The 20,316-nt window shown below is 44.5% G+C and overlaps 1 protein-coding gene across 6 annotated transcripts in view; it reads right to left on the bottom strand.

Annotated features, from left to right (window-relative positions):
- Positions 1 to 2,438: 2,438 nt before the first annotated feature.
- Positions 2,439 to 20,316, bottom strand: part of abcc8 (ATP-binding cassette, sub-family C (CFTR/MRP), member 8) — a 349,595-nt gene continuing 331,717 nt past the window's right edge. For 4 of the 6 annotated variants that reach the window (XM_070899873.1, XM_070899876.1, XM_070899877.1 and 1 more), the window contains 5 exons: positions 18,774 to 18,882; positions 16,345 to 16,448; positions 9,332 to 9,465; positions 6,728 to 6,790; positions 2,439 to 2,652 (listed from right to left, as the gene is read on the bottom strand). In XM_070899873.1, coding sequence (XP_070755974.1) covers positions 2,515 to 2,652; positions 6,728 to 6,790; positions 9,332 to 9,465; positions 16,345 to 16,448; positions 18,774 to 18,882 — 548 coding nt within the window. In that variant the 3' untranslated portion in view covers positions 2,439 to 2,514. Of the gene's footprint in view, positions 2,653 to 2,817; positions 2,983 to 6,727; positions 6,791 to 9,331; positions 9,466 to 16,344; positions 16,449 to 18,773; positions 18,883 to 20,316 lie in introns of all 6 variants that reach the window. The other 2 variants (XM_070899874.1, XM_070899875.1) reach the window with 2 other exon arrangements.

Below are 20,316 nucleotides of genomic sequence, written 5' to 3'. Positions count from 1 at the left end.
ATCCTTGCCACTGGACCAAGCTCTGTCAAGCCCATGTGGTGGCTGGTGTGCAACAGTCATCACGTTAAAAAAAAATCCATGCAGAGGCATCTTCCACCCTTCAGGATGTAGTTCGCGATCTGGAATATTAGGTCCTTCATTGAAACACCTGTGAACTCATCCCTTTTCGGCGTGGAAGCAAGTCATCCTCGTTTTGAGAGACTGCCTATGATGATGAGGTATGGGGTGCGCTGGCATTCTCTGTAACCCAAGCCAACTGAGATATCCTAACCGCGGACCACTCGACTGAACAAGTCGGACATTTGCGAACCGAGTAGTTCATTGGCAAACATGTCCCTCATTCTCAGCTTCAAATAGAGCCCTGGCTACTTGCTGTGATCGCTGCCTGTAGTGGTGCACAGTTGCAGTGGGGATGTTGGGTTGTTGCAGCTGTCAAAGAAACAGATTAAACCTAACTTTTGAACTTGTCTTGTTGACCCGATCGATAGGTATTTGTGGCGCAGGATTATGATGAGTTCACCCGAAATGTATCAGATGGGAACAGATGGGAGGCCCACCTCCCCATCAAATCTATCGCCGGATAGTCTTTCGCCTGCTGTGTGCAATACGATAGTATGCTCTGAATGCTCGATGTCTGGGTGCTGGTGGTGAGCGGCCCAGAGAGTGCTGAGTGAATAGTTAACTAAAATATGAACAGCACTGGGCAACAGTGGAATTTAGTAGTACATTGCTAAACGCCAAAATGATTGAATAGGTTGCTGTGCACTCCCTTGAGCTACCTCTGAGATTTGGCTGTGGACTTTTTTAGGTCTTAATTTCCATATGGATCTTTACATTTCTTAAGCCACCGATTACTATCGGAGAGGACAAGATACCCCTCCCCACTCCCACACACCCATCATTGATTTAAATACATTTCATTGGCCGAATTTTCTTCACCCAGAGAAAGATAACTATCTTCAGGTCTTTGACTTGCATCCGATGATCTTGCATGGTACCATCCGATGATCTTGCGTCGTACCATCCGATGATCTTGCGTGGTATTGGTGTTTGGAGATGAGTCACCGCAAACTATCTCAGATGAGCCCGAAACAGCCGGTTCAATATCTGCAACGTTTTTTCTCTTCAGGAAATTCAGATCATCTGTTGTCAGCGCAGGAAACTATTTCCACCTGACGGTTTTCATCGCTTCATTTTCAAGCGCTGGCGTCCTGAATGTCAAATAATACCCCTCGGTTCCTCAAACAAATGATTATTAAATGCACTGCTGGGAAGTTGATTATGTGCGCGCCTAAATCTGTTGTTCCGCGTGTTACTCATGTTTAAATTTGCAGTTTAAACCAAGAATTAGAATGAAATATGCTCTTGGTTCGGACCCTATGCTTTGTGCTCGAGTGGAATTTTAAGTGTGGGAGGGCGAGTGCCCATTGCCGGTCTCCCTGTCAACTACATTTACTATTCCAATACCTGTTCCAGCTAGGCAGTGTCCCATTTGTTCCCATTAGTACTGTGATAGTACAGCAACTAGCTGAGTAGAGTATACCTGCTGGAGTAGTTTTACCATATATTTAATTTAGGTATGATAATGCATTTCGTGTTTGTGTATGGTGGGGGGTTACTGTGTAATGGGGTAAATGTTGACTTGTTTTATGAATTGTGAAAAATATTTAGTTTGCCTTTTTTCCGGTAACAATGGTGGAAATTTGTGTTTGTTTTGTGTATTCTGCCTGAGTAGCATAACGAATGGCACCAACAGCGAAATTAGCTGGTTTCAGAGCTGGAGATCAGGTGGAACTACAGGTGTTTCTGAAGAACGTATCAGAAATATATTATTTATTGCTGTGTGGAAATGCATCATAGATGAAGTGAAGATTATTTGTTACCAAGACCTTGTTTGTATATAAGTAGCTAACAGTGCTAAGTGCTATGTAATTCTGAACAGGGAGAACAGATTAAAACTGTTTTGTGACTGTATATGTAATTAGTTTATGTATTTGAGAGGTTTTTAGATTTCTGTGGAATGTTAGAATGGAATGAATGTTTATTTGGGATGTGTTTCTGATGTATTGTGAGATGGAATGTTTTCAGAGTATATATTGTAGAATTTGTAAAAGTTTTCTTTTGCTGATCTGAATTGGGAATTATAGTTGTGTGCATTTATATGGTGTGTTAAATGTCAATTATGTGCATTAGGTATACATTAGAAGAATGTGGATTTGGAACATTATGGAGGTCTTTTAAGTGACAGTAATGTTGAATGTTTTTTTTGTTTGAAATGGTTTTGTGTTAATGTAGAGTTTAGGTGTGAATTGTTGTACTAATCCCTTTGTATTAAATTGTACAAAGTATGTTGACTAGGCCATCAACTCTGAAGTAATGGTGTGACTTTTAACATTTTGATGTGGCGGTGAACAACTTAGCCCACTTCAACACAACCATAAGAAATGTGCCAATTTTATTTACAGATCAAATGAAATTACAAAAGCAACTCCAGAATGCAACTATTGCTATGTATCATTTATCTGCCCGCACAAAAGAGGCAAAGATTCCATCCCTTTGTTCCAAGAGTATGCTGGGAGTGTCGTATTCCAGGATAATTCCTCTTTTCATCACAATCACCAAGTCTGCATTTAAAATGGTATGCACCCGATGCTGGAAAACAGAAACGCACATGAGCATGGTGCATTGCAAATCAAGGTACCTTTGAAAAGTATGAAACTTGGTTAGCCACACACGCTGAAAAATAAAACACAGCCTGTGTTAGTGTGAAAGCAGAATATTCCTCTATGTGTGAGGGATAACACGCCATTCCCATACAAACCCAGCAGGCCATCTTTGCGACCGTCTCTACTTATTGGACTTCACTAAATAGGAAAATATGCTGTTCCTGTTCAGTAAATTGGATGCAGAATCGTTTTCTGCTACTGTGCCCTCTGACAGAACTATAATCTGATCCGCTTCCAGAATTAGTGAAACTCGGTGCTACAAAAAAAAGGTAAATAAATCTTTCACCCAGGTTCACACAATCCTGAGGTGAGCCAAGTCATAAAGTTTCCGTAATATCCACTGCCTTAATAGTTCACAATATATTGTTGCCATTTGCTTTGAACTGCCCTGTCCCACTCACCATCGTAAAATACCAAGTCACGGGTCTAAATTGCCCACCGTTGGAAACGGGGCGCAAGCACCCAGTTTCTACTGTTTTTACTGCCGCGGTGGTTGAGGTCGCCTCTTGAGCGAAATTCTATTCTTTGGCTTTTTTTTTCAGGTGGACCGGAAGCTGCTCATATTGGGGCGGATACGCGGTAATGAGCACTCTAGAGGGGCGGAAGTTTGTGGGGTGCAGAGCGGCCGGCGCTGTCAATCATCAGCGTAGCACTGATGACGTCATTATGGCGTCGCGTCACCACGACTCTCCCCTTCACTTAAAGGGGAGAGCCTGCACGATTCTTAAACTTCGGTCCACTGGGCTACCAGGGAGGGTTTCGGCAGGGCCGGTAGTGTGACACTGAAGAGGGGGTGCCAGACTGCCTGTTGGCAGCCCGGCCAAACCTGGGAGGCATAATTGTCGGCTCGACATGGCAGTCGGCCGACCAAAAAAACCACGGCAGCAGCGCCAGTGCCAGTGTATCCTCCCCTTTAATGGAAAACGCACCGCCATTTCAGAAGGCCACAGCCTCAGTGCACCATCGGAACAAAGCAGGTTTTGACACTGTCCAGCTGGCGGAAGATTTTCTCGGAATTGCGCCGTTGAGGGGGAATATCAGCGATGCGCACTGTGATGACGCAATTAGGACGGATTGGCAGAAGCGGAGTGGGTCACCATCGAGATACCGCAGGAGCGGAATTTTGATAATGGCGGCCATTAACACAAAAAGTCGGTGGCCATTGCACTCTCCAGTGTGGCCGTCAATTTCTGGTGTTAACAAGCCTTAAGGAAAAGGGTAATTTCGGCCTCAGAGTTGTGTACCATTCCAAATTTAATTTATCCCATTTATTACATTCATCACTGATTTTCCTTTTACAATCATCAAACTCCATTTCAACTAAGTTACCTTTACAAGTCAAAAAATATCTCTAATTATTCAAACATTTCTGTCACACAGGGACATAGGAACAGGAGTAAGCCATTCAACCTCTCGTGCCTGTTCTGCTGTTCAGTTACATTATTGCAGTATTTCCAAATCTTCCAATCTTTATGCCAGACCTGCCTCTTGTAATCCATCTCCTAATTGCATCTTTCTCCGTCCAATGAAACGCCATCAGCATATATTGCAGCATTATCAAATCTTCAACCCCTTCTAAATAAAGTTCCAAACTCCAATCCACCGTTCTCATGAAGAATCTCCCTGCTCGCCCCCTCCCCCAAACAATTTGACTTCCACTCCTGCCAGATTGATATTACATTCTCAGCAATCAGATGATTCTGCCTTAGTTTTTCTCTTTCTAAACTTCCCTTTCTCTAAAGTTTGCATCACATCAGTTACAAATCATCCCTACCCACCTTGCCCAAACCATTCCACTATTCTCTTCTACTGTGCTGCTTTAGGAGACTAAAATCTCATACACATGGGGCTCAATTTTGAATGCCCAGGTGAGAACATGGCAAGGCGAGCAGTGTGCCCATCTGGAAACGGCAGCAGGCAGGCTCAGCTGATTTAATGGCCTAGCCTCATTAACATGCCACTTGCCAACTTCCTGATCAAAAGGGCTGGGAAGTTGATGGGGAAACTGGTGCCAGGACGTTAAATTGAGTGGCATGAGGCCGCCACTGGGGACCCAGGGGAATGGTCCCTGCCACAAGATAAGTAGGGGAATGCCGGTTGGATAGGCGTCCATGGCAATAGAGGTCCATGGTTTTCTTGTGGGGCCTGCAGGAGCATTCCTGGCCCACAAGGAAACTTGTAAAAATATTTTAAAAACTTGCCTTACTGGGCCTCTTCTGGCTGGAGCTGCTGTTGCTGGCAGGTCTTGCCTGGCGGGAAAGCCAACACTGCTCCCGGGCTCAAGCCTTGGGTTAAGATAGCAGATCGAGCCCCAATTATGTAATTGGAGCCTGATCTGCATATTTAAAGAGGACCACGTTGGCTTGGGCGGGTGTCCTTGCCGTCACTCTGCAGCCTCATAGCATCCTCCTCGCAGCTCACACTGCCACCCAACTTAGTGTCATCCGCAAATTTGGAGATACTACATTTAATCCCCTCGTCTAAATCATTAATGTACAGTGTAAACAGTTGGGGCCCCAGCACAGAACCTTGCGGTACCCCACTAGTCACTGCCTGCCATTCTGAAAAGTACCCATTTACTCCTACTCTTTGCTTCCTGTCTGACAACCAATTCTCAATCCATGTCAGCACACTACCCCAATCCCATGTGCTTTAACTTTGCACATTGATCTCTTGTGTGGGTACTTGTCGAAAGCCTTCTGAAAGTCCAAATACACCACATCAACTGGTTCTCCCTTGTCCACTCTACTGGAAACATCCTTAAAAAATTCCAGAAGATTTGTCAAGCATGATTTCCCTTTCACAAATCCATGCTGACTTGGACCTATCATGTCACCTCTTTCCAAATGCGCTTCTATGACATCCTTAATAATTGATTCCATCATTTTACCCACTACCGATGTCAGGCTGACCGGTCTATAATTCCCTGTTTTCTCTCTCCCTCCTTTTTTAAAAAGTGGGGTTACATTGGCTACCCTCCATTCCATAGGAACTGATCCAGAGTCTATGGAATGTTGGAAAATGACTGTCAATGCATCCGCTATTTCCAAGGCCACCTCCTTAAGTACTCTGGTATGCAGTCCATCAGGCCCTGGGGATTTATCGGTCTTCAATCCCATCAACTTCCTCAACACAATTTCCCGACTAATAAGGATTTCCCTCAGTTCCTCCTCCTTACTAGACCCTCTGACCCCTTTTATATCCGGAAGGTTGTTTGTGTCCTCCTCAGTGAATACCGAACCAAAGTACTTGTCAATTGGTCCACCATTTCTTTGTTCCCCATTATGACTTCCCCTGATTCTGACTGCAATTTAAAATTGCACTTGACAAGATTGGGACAGGAAGGTAGTGGGTAAATCCCCTTCTCTGTTTGAACTGTCACAAATTCAACACTTCTCTCAGCCCCATTATTGTACCTGACTGCCTACCTCAATGCACTGGATATGGTAGTGTATTGATACTAGTAAACTAGAGGCCTGGATGAATAATCCATAGAAGTTGAGTTCAAATCGTACCCCATGGCAATTTGAGAATTTGAATTCAGTTTATTAAAAAAAACTCAGTACAAGTGACCATGAAGCTCTCAGATTAACCCAATTGATTCACTACTGTCCTTACCAGGTCTGGCCTATATGTGACTCCAGTGTGGTTGACTCTTAATTGCCTTCTGAAGTGGCAATTGTGTTAAACTACTATCAACGGTTCAAGAATGTGGCTCCCCACACCTTCTCATGGCAACTACAAACGGGCAAAATATGTCAGCCTTGTCATTGATGCCCACATCCCAAGAATGAATTTTTAAAAATTCTATTCAAATCAGTGTGCAAAACATTGAACAATTCAATGTCCTGTGCAACTGCAATTCCCTGAAAATACTTTCCTATTGAAAATACAGTCCTTCAAACGCCTGCTTCATCTACAATCAATGACACCCAAGAACCTGAAACCCTGTGACCAAAGTCTTAGCGGAATGTAAAACCAATAAAACAGGTAATACTTACAGCGATCGTCACAACTGTCCGATCTGCAAACGCTGTCATCACAACTTTCTGTAAAATATTTTCCTATGATACGAATAACAATCAATATTAGTTCCTTTTCCAACAAATTCTACATACCAATAACTATAGCACCCCTCTGCCCTTCATTATAGTTTTATATTTTTTACTGTGCATTACATTATCCAACTGGTAACTGCTATTACATCCTTGCTTTCTATGGCTGTCTTTATACCCAACCTCACTCCAGTCTAAGCTAAGAAAGATCCTCTGGAGAAGGATAGCTCACTTTGCTTTAGGTCAAGGTTTGACTCCAGATTTATACCACAACGTATTGGCATTGATGTAAAGGGAAACCACTTTCCTCCGATGTTATATTTGTAGTGAAAAATACAGCCCAAAACTCAGCTTGATGCACATGGTAAATAATACAATACAGGGCACAAAAATGAACTCAATCCCCAACAATGAATCATTTTCTCACCCATTTTCTTCACAGAAATAATACTATATCAGATGTGTCCAGGTTTTTTAATATCTTCCTGGGCTGTCTACCATAGAGCATCAGTGGGGAGGTACATGCATAGGGGGTGATTTTTCATGTATGTATATTGCGTGGGTGGGGCATTCGTTCTGCCCAGTCGATGGGAGACATGATCAGTTTTCGTGGTTGGACTCCATTTAAATATAAAAGATGAGCTGCTAGCACTAAATGGCTTTGTATAGATGGCTTGTCCTTTGGGATGGTGTGAAATCCAGCAGGCTTCCCACCATTTAAAGCTAACCAGCAACACTTAAAGATAGCCTGCAATACTTAATGGGGAAATGTACTTTTCAAAGGGATTCAATGGAGAGTGTATTACTGTGGCAGCATGTATCATGATATCCATGCGCTCCCAATTTTCTGAAACAGCTGCAGAGGTGCTTTTGGGACAAGTGAGGAATAAAAAGGAAATTCAGTCTCAGGTTATGGTGCGGACTGTTAAGATTCTTCATACGACAATCTCTCCATTTCCAGTCTGGTACAGGAGTTTACCCTACTCCCTCATCTGTCCATGCCAATTATACTAATTAGCATTTACTTCTACATTAATTCTGCATCTTAATGTTGGTTACATTGGGGGTGAAATTGGTATTCGGAAATTCAGAAAAGATGTGTGAGTGTGTCCTTTAAATTTCATGGTAATGCAATAAAATAAGTAATCATGGAATTAATCTTCTCACTGTGTGCTCAGCTCACCTACATAAAATGGGTGATAAAGATCAGTAACATTATGGCCTTCCAGTATGTGAATACTTAAAGCTGTCTTTTGGATTACTACAATCTAAATTCTGAATATAGGAATTGCAATGGATATTCCTCTGTGGTTAAGTTTTTGGAGGTGGAAGAAGATGATTAAGGGAGTGATGTGAAGCAGATTCATTTGTGCCGGAGGTGAACTGTATGCACCTCTCCCTTTCCATGCTGCTATGTACAGTGACCCATGCTCATCTACCTGGAAATATCGGAGGACAATTGTCTTTGCAAGTTATGCTTCATCACTAAGTTGCTGGAATCCAACATGCAGACAACATTGACCACACCCTAATGAATCTATGTTGTATCCCTTCTAAAGCCTCAATATCCTTCCCATAGTGTGGAGCCCAAAACTGTACACAGTACTCTTAAGGTTTTATATAGGCTCATCATTATCTTTTGGCTATTATATTCTGTATCTCTTGATATAAAACCTAGAATTTTATGAGTTTTTTTCCATAGCCTTATGAAGCCTAGGTGTTGCCTTTAATGACCTGTGAACCTGTGCTCTTCCACAGTACTGAGCATATTTCCATTAAGTTTAATTTCTACTTTTATTTCTTTTACCAAAATATATCACCTCACACTGACATTGAATTCCATCTGTCACTTTTTGGTTCACTCCCCCATTTTAACCTTTTGCAGCCTCCATTGGTCATCAAAACAATTAACTATACCTCAATTTTTGTAATCTACACATTTCAACACCATTCTCTCTAGACCCACATCAAAATAATCGATGTAGACAGTGAACCCTGTGGGACACCATTACCAATTCCAATCACTGGAAAACTGCCCTTAACTCCTACTCTGCCCTTTTCACTCCAAACAATTAAAAAAATCTAGTTTGCTATTCTCCCATTAATTCCATACCCTTTAATCTTCTCTAATAATCGCGCATGTGATATCTTGTCAAAGGCACTCCTAAAGTCCATACACACATCATCAATTGCAATTGTCCCATCTACCATGTCTGTTACGACCTCAACAATTCTATAAGGTTTGTGAAAAACAAACGTCCCTTTTGAAACATGTACTGGCTACATTTAACGAGATACATGGTAATTTCATCCTTAGTTAATGAGACAACATTTTCCTACCACAGATGTTAAACTAACTAGCCTCTTTGCACCGTTTGGCTGGGAGTATTGCTAATCTCCCAAGTTATGGTGGGAGACTGGGAGAACTGTTTGGAATTTCCAGGCCTAAAATAGCTTTACATTACAATTCCTAAAATAATTTAATAGATTCCTGGGGTGATGTCACACAGGTGAGTAATTCATAAGTGAAAACTGGGTTTTGGTACTTACTGTTGCCATGTCTATCGAGGCTGTGGCTTCATCCATGATCAGCACGCTACTCTTGCGTACAAATGCTCTCGCCAAGCAAAACAGTTGACGCTGACCCAAGCTAAAATTCTCTCCTCCTTCAGTAACTGTAGCATCTACCATTCAAAGGTGAAAAATATAAATTACGAACCATGATGATCATTGGTAACAGGTAACCTTAACCTAAACTTTGATATGTAAGCTTTCATATTCCTTACAATAGAAACATAAAAAATAGGTGCAGGAGTAGGCCATTCGGCCCTTCGAGCCTGCACCACCATTCAATAAGATCATGGCTGATCATTCACCTCGATACCCCTTTCCTGCTTTCTCTCCATACCCCTTGATCCCTTTAGCCGTAAGGGCTGTAACTAACTCCCTCCTGAAAATATCTAACGAACTGGCATCAACAACTCTCTGCGGTAGAGAATTCCACAGGTTAACAACTCTCTGAGTGAAGAAGTTTCTCCTCATCTCGGTCCTAAATGGCTTACCCCTTATCCTTAGACTGTGACCCCGGTTCTGGACTTCCCCAACATCGGAAACATTCTTCCTGCATCTAACCTGTCCAGTCCCGTCAGAATTTTATACGTTTCTATGAGATCTCCTCTCATTCTTCTAAACTCCAGTGAATACAGGCCTAGTCGATCCAGTCTTTCCTCATATGTCATTCCTGCCATCCCGGGAACCAGTCTGGTGAACCTTCGCTGCACTCCCTCAATAGAAAGAACATCCTTCCTCAGATTAGGAGACCAAAACTGAACACAATATTCCAGGTAAGGCCCCGTACAACTGCAGTAAGACCTCCCTGCTCCTATACTCAAATCCCCTAGCCATGAAGGCCAACATGCCATTTGCCTTCTTCACCACCTGCTGTACCTGCATGCCAACTTTTAATGACTGATGTACCATGACACCCCCAGGTCTCGTTGCACCTCCCCTTTTCCTAATCTGCCACCATTCAGATAATATTCTGCCTTCATGTTTTTGCCACCAAAGTGGATAACCTCACATTTATCCACATTATACTTTATCTGCCATGCATTTGCCCACTCACCTAACCTGTCCAAGTCATCCTGCAGCCTCTTAGCATCCTCCTCACAGTTCACACCGCCACCCAGCTTAGTGTCATCTGCAAACTTGGAGATATTACACTCAATTCCTTCATCTAAATCATTGATGTATATTGTAAATAGCTAGGGTCCCAGCACTGAGCCCTGCGGCACTCCAAGAGTCACTGCCTGCCATTCTGAAAAGGACCCGTTTATCCCGACTCTCTGCTTCTCCAATGAGATCAAGAGGTTCCTATCTACTCTTCGGTTTAATATACTGCAATTTATTGCTGTCTTGTCTAATGTTTCAGAACTGAAATTACTTTGATGGACCAAATACAAAGGGCCTGATAATCTGACCCAAGTGTCAGAATGTGCCTGCTGATGACTTCCAGCGTTGATCGTGCCAAAGTGTGAGAGATCAAGGGGGAGGTCATTTAATTTAAATAGTGGAGGCAGACACTTGCACCACTAGAGATGCATCTCAGCAACCTGCCACAGAATATTGGCTGAAAAATGTGACCTAGGATTTTAGTCAAGATCTGAGGTTGGGTGGGGAGAATGGGTGCTAGGTACTCTGCCAGGCCAAGGTGCGTAAACTCCTGGTCTGGAAGTCACACCCTCACTTATGCCACTGGCCTTGATTGAGCCAGGCAGATACTTGGTTCTCAACAAGGTCAGGACCTAGTATATCTGTGTCCCGGCAAAATTTGCAGCCTTTCCACTGACCTCCTTATGGATTTTCAGCCCCAAGAGCTCTTTCTGGTCTAATCAAATGAAGCCACATGATTTAAGATAAATATTTCCCCCTCAGAAACTAAATAAAATTAAAATAATGCATCTTGTTGACAAATATTTCATCCCTTATTCCTCAACACTTTGTTTCCTGGTTTCCTGGCTGCAACTAACTTGATTGAGGGGCTGGCTGGCTGTTGGGCAGGTAGGCCTCATCGCCGAGAGCATGCAGAAATCAAGCGCAGGCAGCGGAAAGAGCATGCAGCAAACCAGTCCCACCCTCCCTTACCTGTGACAGGGACTGTGGCTCTCTTATTGGACTGTTCAGCCACCTAAGGACTCATTTTAAGAGTGGAAGCAAGTCTTCCTCGATTCCAAGGGACTGCCTATGATGATGATGATGATGATGAAGCCTGCACCACTAGGCTGCAGTCGGGGAGCAGAGGAGGGAGGGAGGGGGACTTCAATGGGAGGCCCAGAAAGATTGCAGGAGGAGGGGAAAAGATCGCAGGAGGACGGGAAACGATCGCGGATGGGGCTAGAGAGGTTAGGGGAGGAGAGGATTACGGGAGGCCCGTGGAGGACATGGAGAGCGGGGGTGGGAGGAGATCATAGGCCTGGAGGACATCAGATCACGTTTGGGGGGGGGGAAAGAGGGTGGGCGTGGCGGCTCCGATGGCTGGGGACGTTTACAGGTTTGCTTAGTGGGCCTCCTCCTGGCCCAGTAGCAGTGCTGAAAAAGCACTTGCCTATTCGATACAGTAGTCCTCGCCTCCCTTCATCTGCCAGGAGATCCTAAGCTGCGGGAAACCCAGCCGGCCAGCATTAAAGCTGGGCCAGGGAAGAATACTGATGCACGCAGCCTCATTAAAATTATTTAAATATTTAAACTTGCCTCCTGGGTGTGGTTTGGTCTCCCGCCCGTCTGTCCTGCCTCCATTAAAACCAGACATGAATGGGTTTGAGGTGGGTTGGGTTGAATTTTGTGACCTTTTACATTTTTAATTCTCACCCAACTCAATCCCATCTGTTTTTGGTGGTTAAAATTCTCCTCCTGCATCTCAGCTGTGCTGTAAGCTTCCTGTGAAGTTTTACTGCACTGAAATTTTGGGGTGTAATATTTTATAACTACAAGCTGATCTCTATATGGTATTTACCACAGGTAATTTGGAGTTTGCAGCATTAATGTAATGTTTACCTACTAATCTGGCAAGTTCCTTTGTGGCCACTTCCCGAATAAATGTTTTTTTATATTTATTTTTGATATTTTGAAGTGTAATGCCTGAAATGTAACCGATACTCTTAGAACTTTTAAACGGATTAGTGGAACTCTTGGCTTAGTGAATCGGAGGATATGCCATCTTATAACATGGTGTTATGCCATGTAACAAAATGTATCATCATCAAGGGTTACTGAATAAACCAAATTGCATTATTATATGGCATTCTGGAATTTTACCAGTGTTTTGGAAACCAAATGCCATGAATCTATCCATTTCCCTCTGAACAGCCTTAATCATTAGTGATGTTCATTCATCTGTGTACTCAGTTTTTATCCATTTCGGAAGCTAGGATACACACCAACATGTACCAGGTTGGAGCTAGGTATTGCAATTGGACAGGAGAGGCTATTTGGGAAGTGATAGAAGTGAGGAAGAAAGTGGGGGAGGGGGAGGAGTCTAGAAACCCAGCCTGGGAGGGAGTGGAAAATCTGGGATCAGGAGGAAGCAGAGGCACCTTGGTTTATGCTGTTCCAAAGTGGGGTACCTGGGAGTGAAAATGTGAGGGGTGTACACCTTGAATTACAGAAGCTTGTAATGTTTCTTCCACGGAGACAGTGAAGCAAGTGTTTTTGATTGGTTCATAAAAATATATATTTTTTTTTCCTTAGCCACTAAAAGTAGACAAATAAACAAAAGATAACATAACTGCATTGAAAAATCCGTTCCGTGAGCCAGTCATTTTTGAATTCTCATAAATTAAAAAAAAGACAGGTGCGGTAACCATTTGGCCTGCCCCTCGCACACTGCCAAGCTTTCACTCTGCAACCTCTCGCTCTGAACTAAAAATAAAAACTTAAATAGCTTTCTTTTGTCAAAACATGCTGCAGCTGGTTTTGAAATGATTTTGAAAACCAAATTTGTAATTGCTGCTCTAACCTCCGATTCAGTCTTTGACAATGGAGGTGACGTTTGTCTTGGCTGGTAGCGCAAAATGGACAATAGTGAATTCACAGCTCATTTTACCCTCCAGCCAATTTACATTTTCATTGACTTCAATGGAAAAGAATATCAGGCAGTCTGTAAAACAAGCTGACAATTTACTATTGCCCATTTTGCACTACCTGACAAGGCTAATTTCACCCCACTGTCTCGCTCTGTCATGCTGTTTTTTTCTCTCACATATTCTCTTTGGTGCCCTCTCTCTCATAAACACAGTTTCTCCCTCACATACACTCTGTCCCTCCCTCAAAACACAGATAAAGGTGGATAATTGTTCACACACTTAGGGGGAGAAATTCCCCATTTGTGCGCCTCCGGGGGGTGCTAATGGGGCATGATCCTGTTTTCACCCGGGGTGGGGGGGGGGGGGGGGGGGGGTACTACCGGCTTCAGTGAAGTTAACGGAAGCATGAACACGGTAGCCGCAGACCGCCGCACCTCCGCCGATGGTGTCATCACCGTGCGTGCCGACCCCCTTGAACCCTGTGGCGACACATTTGTGCTCCGCAGTGACCCTTTTCTGACTCGCAGTGGAAATTGGTCAGCGTCCTGCAAGGCTGCCGTGGGCGATTTCAGCGCCAACCTCGCGGGTCATGAACCGGCCGTCCTCCCGGGGGCGGAAGTTAAAGGGGTGTGCTGCATTGCCATTTCATTTCTTCAGCCGATGCACCGGTCGGCCGGTGCACCATCAGTGCCGCATGGTCCGGGTCGTGATCGTGCAGACCGCCAATCCATCTCGGTGCCGGGCTGTGGCCATGGCACCTCACAGCCCCTGGTGGCCCAGTGAAGGGCTTCAAAGCACCTGCACAATTCGCAGCGTCCCTCCCCTTTAACGGAAGAGGAGGGGCGTTGAAACACCTCAGCGCTACGCAAAGAGGCCACGTAGCGCTGCCAATCCCGCCCACGTAGTGACAGATTAGGAAAAGGGGAGGTGCAAAGAGACCTGGGTGTCATGGTACATCAGTCATTGAAGGTTGGCATGCAGGTGGTTAAGAAAGCAAATGGCATGTTGGCCTTCATAGCAAGGGGATTTGAGTACAGGGGCAGGGAGGTGTTGCTACAGTTGTACAGGGCATTGGTGAGGCCACACCTGGAGTATTGTGTACAGTTTTGGTCTCCTAACCTGAGGAAGGACATTCTTGCTATTGAGGGAGTGCAGCGAAGGTTCACCAGACTGATTCCCGGGATGGCGGGACTGACCTATCAAGAAAGACTGGATCAACTGGGCTTGTATTCACTGGAGTTCAGAAGAATGAGAGGGGACCTCATAGAAACATTTAAAATTCTGACGGGGTTAGACAGGTTAGATGCAGGAAGAATGTTCCCAATGTTGGGGAAGTCCAGAACCAGAGGTCACAGTCTAAGGATAAGGGGTAAGCCATTTAGGACTGAGATGCGGAGGAACTTCTTCACCCAGAGAGTGGTGAACCTGTGGAATTCTCTACCACAGAAAGTTGTTGAGGCCAATTCACTAAATATATTCAAAAAGGAGTTAGATGAGGTCCTTACTACTAGGGGGATCAAGGGGTATGGCGAGAAAGCAGGAATGGGGTACTGAAGTTGAATGCTCAGCCATGAACTCATTGAATGGCGGTGCAGGCTAGAAGGGCCGAATGGCCTACTCCTGCACCTATTTTCTATGTTTCTATGTAGCTCCCCGGACACCGGCCCAACAGGAAGTGGAGTGCGCGAGATTGCACTCCACTGCCTGGGAGGGGCGGTAACCCGGATTTCCCGGCTGGGGCAGGACTTCCGCGGCGGGAGATGGAGGTCCCGCCCCGACTCGGTTACCTCCAGCAAATGGGGCACAGAACAATTTAGACTCCTTAGACTTGAAGCTAACAACATGATAGCTGTACATCGAAATATAAACTTAATGCCCAGGCCAAAACATCATGGGGGAAAAATTCCGTTGTGCCCAGTTTGGGGACGGTAACACCCGCGAGGCGCGAGGCTTTGCGCTAGATGCAGAAGTCTTGCCTCTCGCGCAAAATTGTGGTTACTGCCCCGCAAAATAACATGCTCTGCTTCCTTTCTGGGGCGCTAGTGGGGCGGATGCATCAGGAGGGGGCTGCAGCGCTATACACTGGGCCGCGGAACGCTGTCGCGTAGAAGGGGCTCTTTTAATTAAAGGGAAGGGCCCAAGCTGCAAACTCTACATTATAAAAATGGTCCTACCTGGACCACTGGGAAGCGGGGTTGCCGTACCAAGAGCCCGGCTCTCAAGCAGAGTACCGGGCTGCCAGATTGCAGCATGGACCCCATGTTCAAAGTGCCAATGGGGCGCAGCAAAAAGACATTGCCTTTTTTTTTTACACAAAGCACTGCACTTCCCCTTTAACTATCGTCCCGCGAGCAGCCTACCGCTCGGCTCACATCCCCTGAAGCTGTCGCTGTCATCGCCCAGCGCAACTTAGGGTCCGTGGCGATAACGAGCCGCTGGGCATGGTGATGACCTTGTCATCGCTGGCGCAGCGGGGTGCTACGGGTTACCGCCACGCAGAATTTGACGGGAGTTGTTTACGGCGCTTGCGCCCGTGCGAAAAGTTGGTAGCGCCCCGTTAGTAATGGGAGGCGCAAACGACCCGAATTTCTCGGCCCATGTGTTTGAGAGGCCAAGGTTTTGAGAGAGGCTGAATAAAACAAAATAAAAACATTGACGAAGGTAATCAGACATACAAAATTCAACTTTGTAGACGGGTTTAATCATGCTATTTTGAAATTAATTGCTTTACGTTTTTATTTCATGTAAACCTTATTTTAAAATCAATTTTATGCATTATTGGAAAGTTTGTGTGTACAATGAATTGAAACATATTATGAAAAATGTGTTGATCAAACAATATCCCTACAGAAACAAAGAAGGGCATATAGAATGAATGCACTTATTCTCAAACATAATTGAGGATTAGCTATCATGAAAGCACTAATTTTGTTAGTGGCTTCCCTGTGCTTTGGTTGCATGTTATTTCACTGCTTACGTTACCTAAGCCTCCTGGTAATGCTTTCACCACATGTTTGAGCTGGGCGATCTCCAGGGACTCCCACAACACGCTGTCTGTGCATTTTTTCTCTGGATCCAAATTAAATCTATGAAAAGAAACTCGGTTCAGAATGCAACCCTGCAAAAAGTTCTCCTGATTCTTGTGTTACAAAATACTGGTCAACAATCTGCCAACCTGTCAGTTCCACACTTGCTGTTCAATGCGTTTGCAATGGAATATAACAAGCATTTATTGATGTTCACTTACTCTGGGAAAATGTCAGTTTGAATGTTTACAAACAATCAATATTTAACATTACAATCAGAGAACCGGGTTCATCTAGACTACAAGCTGGGCATCTGCAAGATGAAGTTTGTAACCTAAGTTTGTAACCTAAACTTGTTTTAAGACAAGTTATTTTGAACCTTAATAAAGTTATTTCCTATCCATTTAATCATGGATTACTATGGAACCAAAGTTACGTTTAAGAAAGAACTTTTCAACATTTGAAGTACCATTCTTTGGTATAAAATAAAGACAAATTCCAATGCTATAAGCAGATGTTAAATCTGTTATTTCCTTGCTAACAGAGACTAATATGCAGACCTTTGAGCTGAAAAACAACACTTTAAAGTTTGAAATTACAAATAAATGCCAATGCAGGAATGCACTGCAAACCTAACAATCATTCTATTTGAAGATATTTAGTGTTTGATTCGGATGGGTTAATTGACGGTGAGGTTCAGAAGAAGTGAACAGAACCACATCTTCCTCAGCAGAATTACTGTTTCTCTGTCCACATATTAGAAATGATCTGTACTATGAACGGAAATAGAGAAAAGCCTAGGTTAACCTCTCCTGCAAAGAAGTCGACAGACTTATCAAGATCTACCACTGTTGTCTCAGGCCCGGAACGAAAAGCCTCTTATTCTAAAACGTGACCGAGCTATTTCCAGATCATCCCAATGAGCAAAAACCGGGTCAGCCAGAAAATCAGTTTCTGTAGCTGGATCCTAATACTGTTGAGGGTGCCCGTGAGCCTTTACCCAGTGGATTGCTGGAGTCCACCTTTAAATATGCAGATTGGGCTTTGATGACATCATCAGAGTATTATTTCAAGCAGTGACCTGAGCGGGGAAACTTGTGGCTTTCCAACCAGGTGAACTCAGCGGGAAGAAGAGTTGGGACTAGAGGAGCATTCCTTCGGGTCCCACAAGAAAAGTTTAGGGCTCCCCTTCCCAATTGTGATGTCCTCCCACAACACCCCCCGTGCGACTTACTTGAGTGCCAGGGTCCGTTCCTTCGGTACCCGCCCAACGTTCTGTTTGGTCGCCTGTTTCAATTCGCTGCCCCCCACCGGCGGGCAATTGATCAGGGCCATGCAAATGAGAGTAAAAATTTGCCAGGGCCTCATGCTGATGAACTCAGAATAGTGTGCTGTCCATCTTGGCCCCTACCTGCCTGATTCCCATTCCAAGTGACAATCGGGGCGTTTCTGTCTCCAACAGCACCTCTCCCCACCCCCAACTTCCCAGTACACCGAGGCATGTTATTCCCTCCGTACCTAGTTCACAGGGACACTTTACCTCATTTAAATCTCTATTCAATTCACAGAAGCACGATCCCTCCCTCCAACCCTTGCAGTTCCTGGTGGTGCTTTCTTCTTTTTCCCTCAATTCAACCTGACAGTCTTTCCATTACCTCATCAGTTGAAGCTGGCATTCTCCTTTCTAGCCAACCCCAGGTCCATGTTCAACCCCCCCGCTACCCACACCCCTCCCCCCACTCTCAGTTTATGCTGCACTCTCCTTTTCCCCCATCACCAGTTTTTGTTGACACTCCACTCCACCCCTCCCCTTCACCAGTTAATGGTGGTACACTCCTTCCCCACACTTAGCCCCTGTTGACACTTTTTATATTGTATCCCGGTTTGTGTTGGTATAACCCTTTCAAATACAATATGCAGGCCTGTACACTGACTGATGGCTGAGTCTGACTAATATTGGCTGAGGTAGGTATTAGTTGATTGATGCCATCCCAACGTAACGTCAGTGATTCAACACAAAAATAAGATTTGTCAGATTTTATCAACAGTAGTAAGACTAAAAAGAAACTCTTTCAGACATCAGAGTTGAACACTACCCTGTTCTCATTCAAAAGTGCAAAGCACAATTGATTTTCGCCTCCTACTCCAGAGATGCCACGCCACCCTGACATATCAGATTAGAAATTGAACTTGGGACACTCCGGCCAGAATTACACCTTTACCAACAAAGTCAAGACAGAAGGAATAAACTGTTATGCAGATTAGTACACAAAGTAACCTGCCCCAGAAGGACATGCATCAGGGGCTGACTCACACAGAACCTGTGTAAAGCCCTTTGCAGAATTACTGACAATAGGTCCAAATGATCTGATGGTCGATACTCACCGTATTGAACCGCTGAATAACACAGGGTCTTGAAGAATGATGGAAAGTCTGGATCGTAAAGTACTTAGCGGCAGTTTGGAAATGTCTATTCCATCAATAATTATCCTCCCTATTGTAGCAAAACACAACAGCACTCAGCAAAGTGTTGCTTTTAAGTTATGCTGCTATAAGAACTATCACAGCACATAATATATATTAGATTATATATGGGATAGAAAATGGTGTGCTCAGTTTCAGTAATATATATTTAAATAGATGTAGTAAAAAACCTTGAAAACAACAGGAGAACTCCAAGCAAATGCAGCAGTAATATTCTAATTTTCTGTAAGATTTAAATAAATATTCAGCTGTTCCAAATGCATAATTTGCGTAAAAATAACCTGACTTTAATAAAAAGCAGAATGCTGTTCTGACCAAAGAGAAAGATTCAAAGCCCTATGAGAATGTACTATAATGGATGCACTTCCTTACTATGCTACAGAGTGGAGTGATATGGATTTCAACTCTGTGTAAACATTGGGCAAAGGTTTTCTACTATCACACATAAGTGGTGGTTATACAAAGAAGTTAAGATGAATCTTTATAAACCACCAGTTCGGCCTCAACTGGGGTATTGGGCCCAAGTTTCCACAGGATAAAAAACGGGCGCCCCTCCGAGCTGGGCGCCCGTTTTTCACGCCTAAAACGGCGCCTAAAAAAAAACTCGCGATTGTGGAGCGCCCTGCAGCTCCTTGTCTGCCTGGCGCAGCGCCCAGGGGGGCGGAGTCTACACTCGCGCCGATTTTGTAAGTGGGAGGTAGCGGGTACTATTTAAATTTGTTTTTTTTCCTGCCGGCAACGCTGCGCGTGCTCGTTGGAGCGTTGGCGCATGCTCAGTGTGAAAAAAACATTGGCACTCGGCCATTTTTGTAGTTCTTTGTAGCTGTTTAATTTTTGAACATTTTTTTAATAAAAGCACATTAGCACTTGAGCCTTCTCACTGTCTCCATCCCCCCTCCCCCGCGGGAACGAACGCCTGCAGAATTCTCTGTGCCTGAAGCACTTTCACTCAGGTAGAAAGATGGTTTATTTAATCTTTTCTTTGCTTATAAATGTTTATTCAGGTTGGATTTATTTGTATAATATTTGTAGAAGTATAAATAAGGATTTATTGTAGAATTTAATGAGTTCCCTTCCCCCCCCCCCTCGTTCTGGACGCGGGCTTGATAGAGCTAGGCCTTGGTCCAGTGGCAAGAATTAACTAAGACGACTGGAGAGCAGCTCTGCTGCACGGACCTAGTGCGCGCACACATATCGCAGTGTGGGCTGGCCCATGCTGCCCCTGGGCCCTCGCCTCTTCTGGGCCCCGATCACATCCCTCTACCAACTCTTGCCACTCCTTCGCTCCGACCTCGCCGCTCCTGCTGTACCTGCCCGCACTGCAGTCAGCCGTCGCCCTCCTGCAGCAGCACGCCCTGCTCCCTGCCGTGGTATGCCGCCGCACGCTGCCCCCTCTAATGGCCCCGGCCTGCTGATGGTCTTGCAGGCCGGGACCGCGCCGATT

The sequence above is a fragment of the Pristiophorus japonicus genome, chromosome 14 (genome assembly GCF_044704955.1).
Source record: "Pristiophorus japonicus isolate sPriJap1 chromosome 14, sPriJap1.hap1, whole genome shotgun sequence".
In the NCBI taxonomy this organism is placed as follows: domain Eukaryota; kingdom Metazoa; phylum Chordata; class Chondrichthyes; family Pristiophoridae; genus Pristiophorus; species Pristiophorus japonicus.
The sequence above is the reverse complement of the archived record's forward strand: the minus strand, read 5'-3'. Positions and strand labels throughout refer to the sequence as shown.